The sequence below is a fragment of the Doryrhamphus excisus genome, linkage group LG10, assembly GCF_037039965.1.
Source record: "Doryrhamphus excisus strain RoL-2023G ecotype Guam linkage group LG10, RoL_Dexc_Guam_v1.1, whole genome shotgun sequence".
NCBI classification, from domain to species: Eukaryota; Metazoa; Chordata; class Actinopteri; order Syngnathiformes; family Syngnathidae; genus Doryrhamphus; species Doryrhamphus excisus.
Window position 1 is genome coordinate 13,905,312 of NC_136366.1, and position 13,005 is coordinate 13,918,316.

The 13,005-nt window shown below is 41.5% G+C and overlaps 2 protein-coding genes across 4 annotated transcripts; both read left to right on the top strand.

Annotated features, from left to right (window-relative positions):
- The first annotated feature begins 595 nt into the window (after positions 1–595).
- stoml2 (stomatin (EPB72)-like 2) lies at positions 596–3,833 on the top strand. Of its 2 annotated transcripts, none has more exons than XM_058063792.2 (10): positions 596–759; positions 1,009–1,161; positions 1,667–1,766; positions 1,836–1,894; positions 1,988–2,089; positions 2,165–2,299; positions 2,574–2,718; positions 2,854–2,933; positions 3,016–3,144; positions 3,215–3,833. In XM_058063792.2, the coding sequence occupies exons 1-10, from the start codon at positions 715–717 to the stop codon at positions 3,317–3,319; spliced, it is 1,053 nt and encodes a 350-aa protein (XP_057919775.2). In that variant the 5' UTR covers positions 596–714; the 3' UTR covers positions 3,320–3,833. The 2 variants fall into 2 exon arrangements, with proteins under 2 accessions (XP_057919775.2, XP_078650510.1); XM_078794384.1 differs by having other exon boundaries at positions 609–759; positions 995–1,161.
- A 637-nt stretch (positions 3,834–4,470) lies between these two features.
- On the top strand, positions 4,471–11,949 carry pigo (phosphatidylinositol glycan anchor biosynthesis, class O). Of its 2 annotated transcripts, XM_058057940.2 has the most exons (12): positions 4,471–4,640; positions 4,837–5,315; positions 5,422–5,565; positions 5,683–5,806; positions 6,029–6,188; positions 6,755–6,937; positions 7,046–7,270; positions 7,760–8,642; positions 8,749–8,952; positions 9,468–9,652; positions 9,858–9,928; positions 10,205–11,949. In XM_058057940.2, exons 2-12 carry the CDS (start codon positions 4,838–4,840, stop codon positions 10,332–10,334), a joined length of 2,787 nt encoding a protein of 928 aa, XP_057913923.2. In that variant the 5' UTR covers positions 4,471–4,640; position 4,837; the 3' UTR covers positions 10,335–11,949. The 2 variants fall into 2 exon arrangements, with proteins under 2 accessions (XP_057913923.2, XP_057913920.2); XM_058057937.2 differs by having other exon boundaries at positions 7,046–8,642.
- The last annotated feature ends 1,056 nt before the right edge of the window (positions 11,950–13,005 follow it).

Consider the following 13,005-nt stretch of genomic DNA (forward strand, 5'->3'; position numbering starts at 1 on the left):
ATTTACAAAAAAAGGCGTGGTCGAACAAATAAATCTGACCAATCATTGGAAGGGATGGCTTGGGGAAAGAAACAGGTGAAGTAAAAATAAATCTGTATTTATGTTGACATGCCCTATTCAACCCTCACTTTTGATATCACTTTCAATATTACCCAGAACGATAAAAAAAATTAAGTAAGTATGGCAAGTCAGAGGAGTAAAAACAAACCCAATGGCGCCACTCGGTGTATTTTATAGGATACTACTTTGAACCTAAATAATCTACCATACCATCAAATAACTGACTTTTTACTGTCATTGCATATAAATACATTTCTGATTAATGTTAATCTCCGGTTTTACATTTTACAAACAAATACATATACAAATACATAACATACAAGTTAATATTTAATTTGTACAACCACAGTTTATTAATGTAACTTTATTATGCCCCATATAAACTAATCCATTACCATATTCAATTATGATTCGTTTCGAATCATACGTTTTCGCAAATGTAGTTTTACTATTTTTGTTAGTGGCGTAACGGAACAAAAACTGTCATCACCTTGTTGCCTGTAGTGGCGGATTTTTCTCGCCGGTGCACCACTGATGTAACTTTCATTTCCTGGTAGGTAAGGGTCACAGTGCAGTTCGGAGTTTCCATTGATGGCAGTGTAGTTTAATTTAAGGAACGGATTTTTTCATTACAATCATTCCTCCTTAGTTTTTATGATGTTTCGAACACTCTTTCGCACCGGTGGGGCGCTTCTTCAGGTACATTTGAATCATAATAATTCCTTACTCAGTGAAAACGTGCTCAATCATGTGGGCTCATTGATTGATATCTAGGAGACTTATCTTCCTTCCTTCGCTTACTCACTTCCAAATTGTGAAGTACAGTTTGAGTATTTATGTTTAAAAATGTACTTATTTAATGGGCACTTGTGTAGTTAGTTGGATCGTGTCGCTGTATTGTGTGTGATATTGATTAAATATAAATAATGTACAGTGTATGTTCTCTAGCAAACACAACGAACAGCGCCGAGGTTGTGGGTGACCCCAGTCCAGCAGCGATGGGCGTCCAGTCTGCCCATGAACACTGTGGTCCTGTTCGTACCCCAGCAGGAAGCATGGGTGGTGGAGAGGATGGGTCGCTTTCATCGCATCTTAGAACCGGTACTATTCACATCATTTGTGTTCATTTACTTGGGGGAAGAAACTTGGGACAGAACCAAGATGTTGTTTGGTGTGGTTTGACTGACATCAATGGCAATAATGTAAGCTGGGATAGGCTCCAGCATACCCTCACGACCCCAGTGAGGATAAGCAACATTAAAGATGGATGGATATTGTAAGTGTGCATAGTAGAATTTTAATGAAGCAATACTAGTTTAAGTCGGTCCCGCTTATGTTGTCCTCCATCTCTTCTTATTATTAAGAAGTGCCTGTTGACATCTATGAAAATCTGACTTTATGTTGACATATTGTCATCATTATGACTGTAATATTTCTATTATAATAATACTGACAATACAGTAGAATTGCTTTTTAAATTGCCAAACCTCTTATGCTACTGCCACTTGTGGAACATCCTCAGCTCAGCCATATCCAGGATTACTGGTACATGAAATCAAAACATACTACAAATTGTATGTATTTTCTTTTGATTTTCTTTTTCTAGGGGTTAAATTTCCTCATACCATTACTTGACCGGATCCGCTATGTGCAAAGTCTCAAAGAGATTGTCATCGATGTCCCTGAGCAGTCTGCAGTATCTTTAGGTAGGGTAAATAACTTTGATCTTCTATATCATTTTATTGCACTTCATTAAAATGAATGTGTTTTTGCAGATAATGTAACTCTACAGATTGATGGAGTGTTGTATTTACGAATCTTGGACCCTTTCAAGGTAAGATGTCATATTTAATTTTCCTGTTACATTATGATGCATTGTATGTATGTTTTATATGTATTTCCCACTCTCCGCTATGATTGTTGCCAGGCCAGTTATGGTGTGGAGGATCCTGAATATGCTGTTACACAGCTGGCACAGACGACCATGCGTTCTGAATTGGGAAAACTCACACTAGACAAAGTTTTCAGGGTAATGACATACTTTTTTCCATTTTCCTTCAATAAACAGTACAATATAAACAATATTTTCTTGTTTCCTTCAAAGGAAAGAGAGTCCCTGAATTCCAACATTGTGCACTCCATTAACCAAGCTTCAGATGAATGGGGCATCCGGTGCTTGCGATATGAAATTAAAGATATACACGTTCCACCTCGGGTGAAGGAATCTATGCAAATGCAGGTGAGGTGTCGCGAATTACGAAGGAAAATAATTTCTGTTTTACTTGCAAAAGAATTTGGTTTTAGCTTTGTGGTGATGTGAGTTTCTTGAGGTAAGAGTTAGGCTGATCTCATGACTTGCAGTTCTCTACCAAAACGCAAGGGACAGTGTTTTTCTGAACGTGAGCAACCACAACTAGTTGATTAGCTATTAAAAGCATTTCTAGTTTCCCTTGTGTCTTAGTGACTCTATCTATAAATGTTTCTTTCTTTCACATCCACATACACACACATAGGTGGAGGCTGAACGTAAGAAAAGGGCCACTGTGCTGGAGTCTGAAGGGACGAGGGAAGCAGCCATTAATGTCGCAGAGGGCCGTAAACAAGCTCAAATTCTTGCTTCTGAGGGTGAAAAGGCAGAACAGATCAATAAAGCGGCTGGTAGGTACATTACATCCAATTTAATTGTGGTAGTGTTTGTACTGTTACAGCAAAAGTGACACATTGCAACATCACCCACATCTACCCAAGGGTGGACACAAGCCAGTCAGTTACTGACCACTGTTATATCTCCAGGTGAAGCCCAAGCAGTCTTAGCCAAAGCTGAAGCCAAATCCAAGGCCATCCGCCTGCTGTCTGACGCTCTGACTGAGCAGGTTAAGAATATATGTATTTGCTATCACAACACCACAGCATATTTTGAATGGGAGCAATTCAATTTGAAACTTTACTGTGCAGAATGGAAATGCTGCTGCATCACTAAGCGTGGCTGAACAGTACGTGTCTGCATTTTCCAACCTTGCCAAAGAATCCAACACTGTTCTTCTCCCGTCGAATACTGGGGACATTAGCAGCATGGTCACACAGGTACGTGCATGTACATGGAAGAGACTCTTGTATGCAACTTCATATAAATTCCATGTGTTCCTGCCTACAGGCCATGACCATTTACAGTAGATTGTCTAAGACAAGCCCGAAGGTCCAACCAAGAGAGGTAGAAGAGGAAAGCGAAGATGTCAATCAACCAGAATCATCTCAGTAGAAGAGGGCACAATGAATAAAGTCAAACCACAACATGATGCAGCACAAGAGGAGTAAATCAGAAACTCTTTGTCTTGTTCCGTGCTTCTGGAGTGAGATTTCTCTGACTCTTGTTTGGCAGGTCATAACTATCACTTATTGCAGGTTGATTGATATACTATTGCGTTTATCAGTGTAAAAATGTAATTTAGTTTACTCAAACAGGATCTTTGCCTTTCTATTCACGTAATTGTAGAAATAAAAGTACAGCAAGAGGCAATTCAACTGTAGCAGCTTTGAGTTGCCACATTTCTCGATGAATTTGGGAGAATTCAAAGTGTAGTAATTGTATTAAAAAGAATACTGTCTTTAAAAGTGTGGAAGAGTTGAACACTTTCAGTCAGAAATATTTTTCTTCCTTTGTAGTTGAAACATGAGATCTCTGTACCTCTCCCTCAAATTTGTATTCAGTGCTTACTTAGTATCATGAGTTGTATTTATTAAATTTGAAAGAAATCTGTGCTTTGTGGTCAAATTATGTTTCCTCTGAACACGTGCAGAGTAAATAATTGAAATGGTGTTATGCTAGACTGTAAATCCTGAATACCAATAAGCCTAGGTGGCCTAGCTTTTATATTATTTGAATTTGCACAATTCATCATGACCGGACACTCCTACCGCTTCTGCATGTCTATTGATCTTTTGTTAATTTCCTGTGTTTTTTTTATAATGTTGACATTACTATTTTATAATGGGGAAATTATGCAAACGTGTAGTGTAAAAAATTGTTAAACGGTTTAACTGAGCCATATTTTTTACATTTAAACGAGAAGGGTGGAGCAAACCTGGTGACGCGAAAATCAACAAAACGCTCCATAGAGAAAATGAATGAACTTGTCAGTGAAGATTTGTAGATGATCCCTTTATTTTACCCCACAGGCACAAAATAAGCGCTGTTCGCTTCAGCCATTCAAAGACATATAATGCCATTAATATTGAAAAGAAAAACAGTTTTAGTTGCTTTCTGGATTTTTATAATTAAAACAACATTTACGAGAAAAAAATAGTGACCTGCGAGAAAAAAGAAAGGGCGAATTTACAGCATTTCTAGTGCCACATGTAAAAATGTCCGGAGAGAACTTCCGCTATTGGTTCTATGCGCATTAAGGTTCCTACATACTGTCAACTGTAGTCCAGTCCGTCCTGACTGGTGTCCCAATGAAGCAAAGGGTGCCGTTTCGTCGTAGTGCGTTTACCTGAGACAACTGGAGCCCCCTGTGTTAACATAACCACAATTAAGTCCGCCCCCGGCCGAGCGAGGAGGGGAGAAGGACTCCTACAAGGTCAGTGTGGGAAGACCGAGGCTAGCTAGCCGTGGCTAACTGATGCATATGAGAAAATAGACATGATGTAATGAAATAATAATAACTAGTAATAGCCCGCAACTTTGGCTATTAAAAACTTTGGAGTCTTATAAGAATCATTTACTTTCTACTAGTTTATTTACTGCTCACTTAATTCCCAGTTGTCATTTTTTAGGATGAATGGGCTCCCACTACTGTCCCTGCTCCTCTGGGTGTGTGCAGTGTATTTTGTGGGACTTTACGTGTTCGTCAGTGGCTTCCTGTTGGTTCGCCTGGAGGTGAACCGGACCAGCACTTGTGGAGATGTACTGGAACCTCAGGGAGAGTCGAGAGACTTTTGTGGGGTACAACCAAGGTTCCGCAGGGTTGTCCTCCTCATCGTGGATGCTCTGAAGATAGACTTTGCCCGATTTGACCATAACAATACTCAGCCCCGGCCGTTTGAGAACAAACTGCCTGTGTTTGAGGAGACAGCCTCATCCAGGCCGTCCCAGTGCCGCCTTTACCCCTTTCGTGCTGACCCACCTACCACCACCATGCAGAGGATCAAGGGCTTTACCACTGGATCATTACCCACTTTTGTGGATATTGGTAATAACTTTGCTTCCAGTGCCATCTTGGAGGACAACCTCATTCACCAACTTGGTCAAGTCGGTAAGTCCTCACATAATGCGGAACAAGTTAAAATGTACATCCTGCATTAAATGGTATACATTTAGTTTTGTAAACGGTAAAAAGTTTTGTGCATCTTCTTCCACAGGCAAACGAGTGGTGTTCATGGGTGATGACACTTGGGATAGTCTTTTCCCCCGAAAATTCCACCGTTCTTTGCCCTTCCCTTCTTTTAACGTCAAAGACCTACACACTGTGGACAATGGGATTCTCCAGCACCTCTACACAACCAGTATGTATATTTTTGACTGGAAACATTCACAGCCGAAGAGAGTCCTAACAAAAAATAGTAATCTGTTGTTTTGTGTATATGTGTTGCTTCCATTTGTCACTTTGTGGACTTTAACAGTGGTGGGTGATGACTGGGATGTCCTAATTGCTCATTTTCTTGGGGTGGACCACTGTGGTCACAGGTTTGGCCCTGACCACCCTGCGATGGCTGAAAAACTCACCCAAATGGATGGAGTAATCAGGTATGCTACAGTGCACTAGTATTGTTAGTATGCACGTTTGTATTTTAAAGAAAATGCTACATGTATACTTTCATTCGGCAGAATTAAGTATATCCTACAAGTACTGGAGGGGTGGCGGGTGTTCCATGGGTGCACATCATAAAGTCATCAGGGTTTTTGTAATGTTTTTCAACCCCCCTATTAAAACCCGTAACAATCAACATGGTCATCTTTGTCTTTGAGGTCTGTGATCGACCGTCTACAGAATGACACACTCTTGGTGGTGATGGGAGATCATGGGATGACAGACACTGGTGATCATGGAGGAGAAAGTCAGAAGGAGACTGATGCCGCTATCTTCCTATATAGTCCTTTTCCCATCTTTCCTGGACCCCCATCACAGGTCTGTAGAAATGTTTGGTGTAGTCATACAGTATATATATTCATTTGCTGGCTAAAAAATTAGGTACTCTTAGATAATTGATTACAGTACAAGACCTGTATCAAGGATTATGCAGCCCTCAAAAACGTCTTGAACTTGAAACGTGTGTCAGAGTAGCTATTTTGTTTGTTCAGATCCAAAAAAATCTCTTTTATGAAGTAACAACACAGTGTGCACATTTCTGTTATGCACAATAGAAGGATATTGGTAGGTTGTCCTTCCATTTTCAGAAATTAAAAAAAACCTCCCTCAAATCCGTCACTAATTTCCGTAATGAATTGCTTTTTCAACAGAGCATCACAGGATACACAATGCAAAGCTGCTTGCTTCATTAGTGCACATTGTTTGCCCCAAAGACAAGTAAGGGGGGAAAATATCAGGCATCTGCTGTGTTAAACACAAAAACAAACTGACATTTTTCATTTTTGTAGAAATATTTACATCAAGGTATTTAAATTATGAGCAGAATTGCAAAAAACAGCACATTTGCTCATAAAGTTTCACCTGTGTTATGTCTCTATCTGCAGAGAGAACCAGATGTTGTTCCCCAGACGGACTTGGTTCCTACCCTGGCCTTGTTGCTGGGAGTGCCTATCCCATACAGTAGTGTGGGACAGGTTCTCCTACCTTTGTTTCCCTTGCATGGTCATGTACAAGATGCAGTTGGAGGTCTCAACCAGCTGGAGGCACTGTGGATCAATACAAAACAGGTTTGTTGCACTGCAAGGATTAATAAAGTGTATTCATTCATGTTTTTGTGTGTGTGTGTGTGTACTTAATATTGTATGTTTTAGTGATGTGATATTTTTCATCTAAAGGTGAACCGCTTCTTGGAGACCTACTCTGTTATGGCCAAAGACATCGCACCAGAGAGTCTAACTCGCCTTAAGAATCAGTTTGCAAGCCTCTCTTCAAAGTACCTCACACTGGTCAGAGAGGGTCACGCATCCTCGTCTGAGCTGGCAGTCGCCCTGCAGGCCTACCTCACCTCCGTCAGAGACACGTGCCGAGCCACCTGGGCCCGCTTCAACCCGCTTAAAATGGTGGCCGGTTTAATCATCTTGGCACTTGCCTGTCTGATGTGTTTCACGGTGTCTGAGCAATCGCTTGTCCTGATCAGGGAGAATAATTTTAGACTAAAGGCCACGGTTGTCACGGCGTTGGCTGTTGGGGTTTGCGTGGCTGCTGGTCAGCTGCTGTCATCGGGCTACATGGAGTTAACGTGGTGCCTGGCTGCTACCGCCTTCACCTCTGAGCTCCTCTTCCTGTGGAAGGCTCATCAGTCCAAGACAGCTGTCGTAGTTAAGAATGGAACAAAATACGCAAAAAGTGCAATCTGGTGTACCGCACGTTACCTCCTAACTCCCCCTCTATTGATCACATTCCTTCGCTGTGCCTCCCTGCTTTCTGACAGCTACGTTATTGCCGAAGGCCGGGTAGTAACTTTCTTGGTCTTCTCTCTGGCTCTATATGTTCCCCTCCGTCTCAACTGGGATGGCCTCCTCCTGCCCCCCAACCATGAACCTTTGAAGCCTGTAGGGCTGCTGCCATCACCTGCTTCTTCCACATCCACTGTGAGAAAAGAAACCATCACACTGTTCGCCTCCTTAGCGCTCCTAGTTGGGAGCCTCTACCTCTCCCTCTTCTTCCATGGCTGTCGGGAGGAGCAGGGTGCTTGTCAGCCATCACCCTTCCTTTCTTCTCTCTCCCGGGTGCAGGACAATCAACTGAAGAACATTTACTACGTCCTGTCAGTCCTCTCCCTGGTTGTGTGGACGCATCTACTGAGACGGTGCCTTCGCCACTACGGAAACCTTAACTCTTCAGGTGGAACGGTATTCACAGCTCACTGGATCTTACCCCTGCTGTCTGTGTGTCTGGGGCTCCATTGGGCAGTCAGTGCCTCCTCGGAGGACAGCTTCAGGAATCTGGCAGAGCTCATCAGACTAGCCCAGCTAGCTCTCCCCAGAGCTGCCTTCTGTCTCCTTGGACTGGGACTGGCACTAATTTGGCTGGATCCACTCACTGTGTTTGTAAAAACCAGGGCTGCAAGTTTGGCTAAGAGTTTGTCTTTACCACCTCCACGCTACCGTGCTAGCACCGGTATCAGCCCCCAAGCTGAGCTGCACCACCTCATCCCACAAATATATCAGCGTATGCGGCGCTCCCTGGATGACGGTGAGGCAAGTGGAAGCGGTGAGGAGGACAACAGACCTGCTGTGGAGGCTTATGGCCTAGGAACGGTCTACTCTGCTCCACTGATTCTGTTCTGTGGGCTGCTGGGATTGGGTCTGCTGCAGCTACACCCAGAGGGCATGGCTCTGTCTTTTCTCCTGCTGCTGTTGGAAATGGGGGCTCTGCTGAACATTCACGCCTCCTCCACAACGCTGTGTGGCCTGCAGGGAGTATATTCTGGTGAGATCCTCAAAATAATTTAGTTTGCTGGCTTGCCAGCCACCTCTTTGTGTATCACTGGCGGAGATAAAGTAAATATGACACTTCCTTTCAATGTTTCCCTCAGGTGGGTTCAATGTGGCCTGGACTCCCATTGTGCTGTGGTCTTTGGCAGCCAACCAGTTTTTCCATGCAACAGGTCACCTGCCCACATTCTCCTCCATCCAGTGGGGGGCAGCCTTTGTGGGATTCCCTGATGGTCACACAGGCACCATACTGCCTGCCTCACTGGTTACACTCAACACGTTTGCCTCTCACATTCTCTTTGCAGGTACACTCTAGTGCGGACTTTTGTAGACTAGTTTAGGTTTATCATAGAGAGAACAAATAGATTTACTCGCTTTAAGATACATGACATTGTTTTTCTATATACCCAAGGTCCCCACTTTTATGCAGGGACGATAATAAAACAATAAAGTAATTGATACGCCGATAAAAATGTCTTTTTCACCTCACCATAAAACCTTCTTGCTTGCATGATTTTGACATTCTTCTCCCATTTTGGATCAATGTTTGATGTCCAGAACCCTCCCCTTCTCTCTTCAATTGCCATTGTTACTCGTGACACAATGCATGCTTAAGCCTGAAATATGCCTCACAGACTTAGAGTATCTGCTTTATTATAGCTTTCAATGGTGTAGAAAATGATTATCAATGCATCTGATTAGGTTGTGAACGTATACGTATAACAAAATTCCAAACACAAGCATAAAAAACATTAACATAAGACAAATTTCCACATTGTAAAAAATGTGCAAACTGTTGACACCTCACTTTGTGCCATAGTGGGGTGTCCGTTGCTGCTGTTCTGGCCGTTGGTGTGCGAGGTCCGTGGAAATAGGGGAGGAAAAGCAAGTCAGGACGGAGGAGAAGATGCTGTGATGGAGATGAGACTTAGGGAGAGTCCTCAGCTTTTCACCTCAGCTCTTCTGCAACTCTCAGTGCGCTACATCCTTATTCAAGGAGCACAGGTACCACTATATTATCATCAATGGACATAGAAAGATTTAGAAATAATCAAACATGAATCTTCATGACTAGATTTCCCCACACTCAGTGACAGTTAAGGAACACGTTGGAAAATGGGCTGATTTTTCAGTAGGATTGTTTGGTGGTGTTCAAATGTATCTGTTTTTGTCATTTGCATTACTGTCAGTAAATGTGTTTTCTTTGCAGGTCTTTGCTTCAGTGTGTGGAGCTGCTATCCTCAGGAGACACCTAATGGTGTGGAAGGTTTTTGCACCCAAGTAAGTGGCCGACTACAATTTCCCGCTCACACAGACTCACTAGTTGTAAAGGCTTTTCAGGATATGGAATTGGTGGAAAATGCCCGGCACTTACAGTACACAGGTTTCCACTGTGCACACATTAGCGTGTGGACCTGTGCTTTGCACTAATGGCCTCCTGCAATAGATATGTTGGTACTTACATGTATCTGAAATGAGAAAATTACCACTTAATACACTTTCTAGAGAGTGACATTACTGATGTGCTGATCTTATGTTGGTTTTCTCTTCTTCCAGGTTGATGTTTGAGGCTTCAGGGTTCCTGATGAGCTGCATGTTTTTGTTGCTCGGAGTCTTATTAGTGCTGAGAGTCGACCTGGCAGTTGGACGTTGGTTCAAAAGACTCATCTCTGACACATCCAGGTAGCGACAACCACGTAGTTGCTCTACCAGTGCAACCCACTAGAGCACACTGCCCCAAGGGGAAAGGACCCATTCTGGTTAGGCATCCTTCAAGGACACCTCACTTTTTTTCATATCGAGCATTGACACTAAAGCCTCAATAGTGGGCTAAGCCTGCTTCGTTTTCTACCAGACATGTCACATCTTGAGCTTTTTGGTCATTTTTGGGAGGGTTGGGGCAATTATCTTGCAAACCACAGTTATCACATTCTGAATGTTTCTTTCATGATGGCTGACAGGGACAAATGTCCAAACGCTCACAACACAGAAATACTCAAAACTCAAAAACACAAAACCATTTCTGCAAAAATAAAAAAAAATATATGAGTGCAGTATTTTACAGTTGCATATGTTTTGTGCTATTTGTGTGTTTTTGATTTGGGATCATTTTAGTGTTTGGAGCATTTGAATGGGCTGCACGGTGGACGAGTGGTTAGCCTTTAGGTCAGCCTTTAGGTCACAGTCAGGATATCGGGAATATATATATATATATATATATATATATATATATATATATATATATATATATATATATATATCGGGATATGGGCATCTCTGTGTGGAGTTTGCATGTTCTCCTTGTGTGTGTTGGGGGGGATTCTCCAGGTACTCCGATTTCCTCCCACATTCCAATGAATTGCCGACTCCAAATTGTCCGTAGGTATGAATGTGAGTGTGAATGGTTGTTTGTCTATATGTGCCCTGTGGTTGGCTGGCGACCAGTCCAGGGTGTACCCTGCCTCTTGCACAAAGACAGCTAAAAAATAAATGCAGTAAGCAAGCAGTGGGCACCTGATTTCATGGAACAACACAGTACAGGGTAGACAGATCAGTTTCTTACCTACAATACTGTACGGAAACCGAGACAACAGATTTTCCAAAGCTGAATCATTCGAAAACTATAGCATCCATAAATGAGGTTTGACTGTAAATGAAGTGATTTGCAATTATTGAGCCGTTATACAGCATATAGACAGTACATGGAGTGTGTCATTTATGAGCCACAAGTGTCTGAAGCTTCTATAGGCCATCCTTATTTGTGGTCATCTTGGAGAAAGTGCACATATTTGTATTTTTTTTGTATTTTCAAGATGATGATCTGATCACTGCCAGTTGATACTTAACAGGTATTATGGTGTTTTTGATTGTGTGTGGACAATTAATCTACTGTTTTTAATAGGGGTATTTGATTGATCTTTATCTGTCTATTTATGATTTAGTATTTAATTAAACACAAATGGTTAAACATATGTCTTAATGAAAGTCGTTTTTTTTGTAATTATGTCATTATGGGTCATTGAGTCCACTTAATGTATTTTCTACAGGATGTGAATCGGTGTCCAGGGCACCATGTGTTAGTTTGCTGCTGAAGTTCATTAAGCTAATGCACAATATTGAAGGGATGTGGAGCTCAGGTTGGAACGACACTGCAACCTGATGAATGTGTGCCGTGGTGGCTTCAGCCCAACTGATGATTCAACTAATTTTGTTTGTTTTGGGGGGAAATAATGAATATATAAATAACTAAAATGTTTTTTTAACACGTCTTCTTCATGCAAATAAAGTACTTTAAGGACTTTACGGTGTTCCGTGTTTCAAATTCAGCTTTATTTACTTTCACTATTTATATTTAAGGTGCTTAAAAAAAAGTACATCATGTTTATTGATCAAAGTAGATGATGGAGGAGATGGGTGTTTTACAGCCCATCAGTCAATGTGCTTCATTCATTATTCACAAGTGATTTCCACATTTCCAATTCCCATAACACTAAGCTTCGTAACGTTGCACTTATACACATTAGCAACAGTGAAAATCTGCTGGAAATCTTCAGTGACTACTAGTGTGAAATTACCCATGTCTGTCTGTACCATCGAGTAAGGCAATAAATACCCTAATAATGGAATCTAAGTAAATATTCCTGGAAAACTATAAACTAATATTTATTTACCTGTACTATACAGACTAAACTTGAAACTGAAACCAGTGAAATGCAACAAAATACAATAAATGGAAAGCAGTGAAGCATACAAGAGTACAACAAATTCATACATCCCTGCCTGCCATGCCACTAATGTCAATAAATCAGCAGCCAAACTCAAAGGGCTTCACTATTCTGTCTGGCCATTGTTAACAGCAAGCACATAAAGCGAGTTAAAAGCCAAAGTGGCCATTTCTAGACGGGAACGCAACCCCAAAAAAATGATAATGCAAGGTTAACTGCCATGTTATTCTAGGGAAATAATGTTAAATTGTTTCCGACTCGCACGCATCACCATTCTACTGAGGCTGTGCAGACACATTTGCGTCCTAAACAAATCACACAATTGATCTGTGGATGTGGCGCATAAATATTTATCTCAATCTACTTTCCACAATTGCATTAGAGGAGCACACTTGATTGATGTCACTATTCTGGTCTGAAGTTATTATAGCACAAATGGTCACAGACAGCTTTACTCGTATAGTTGCAATTTTGCAAGACCTTTTTTAAAAATCAAATAAAACACACCACAGTTAACATATGCATATGTTCATACATAAAAAATGATACATGATTTTTCTTGAGACTAGTTGCAGCTGTTGTCTCAATTGTCTCAAGGAGGCAGGCATCTATCTATGAAGATGTACAATTTGG

What these genes read in the sequence shown, in the direction of transcription:
- pigo (XM_058057937.2), top strand. Translation starts at nt 4,838, where the DNA reads ATGAATGGGCTCCCACTACTGTCCCTGCTCCTCTGGGTGTGTGCAGTG. An exon ending in TTCCTGGACCCCCATCACAG is followed by an intron (nt 6,189 to 6,754) that starts GTCTGTAGAAAT and finishes CTCTATCTGCAG; the next exon opens with AGAGAACCAGATGTTGTTCC. An exon ending in CCTGCAGGGAGTATATTCTG is followed by an intron (nt 8,643 to 8,748) that starts GTGAGATCCTCA and finishes TGTTTCCCTCAG; the next exon opens with GTGGGTTCAATGTGGCCTGG.
- stoml2 (XM_058063792.2), top strand. Translation starts at nt 715, where the DNA reads ATGATGTTTCGAACACTCTTTCGCACCGGTGGGGCGCTTCTTCAG. An exon ending in GAATCTTGGACCCTTTCAAG is followed by an intron (nt 1,895 to 1,987) that starts GTAAGATGTCAT and finishes GATTGTTGCCAG; the next exon opens with GCCAGTTATGGTGTGGAGGA. An exon ending in TTAGCAGCATGGTCACACAG is followed by an intron (nt 3,145 to 3,214) that starts GTACGTGCATGT and finishes TCCTGCCTACAG; the next exon opens with GCCATGACCATTTACAGTAG.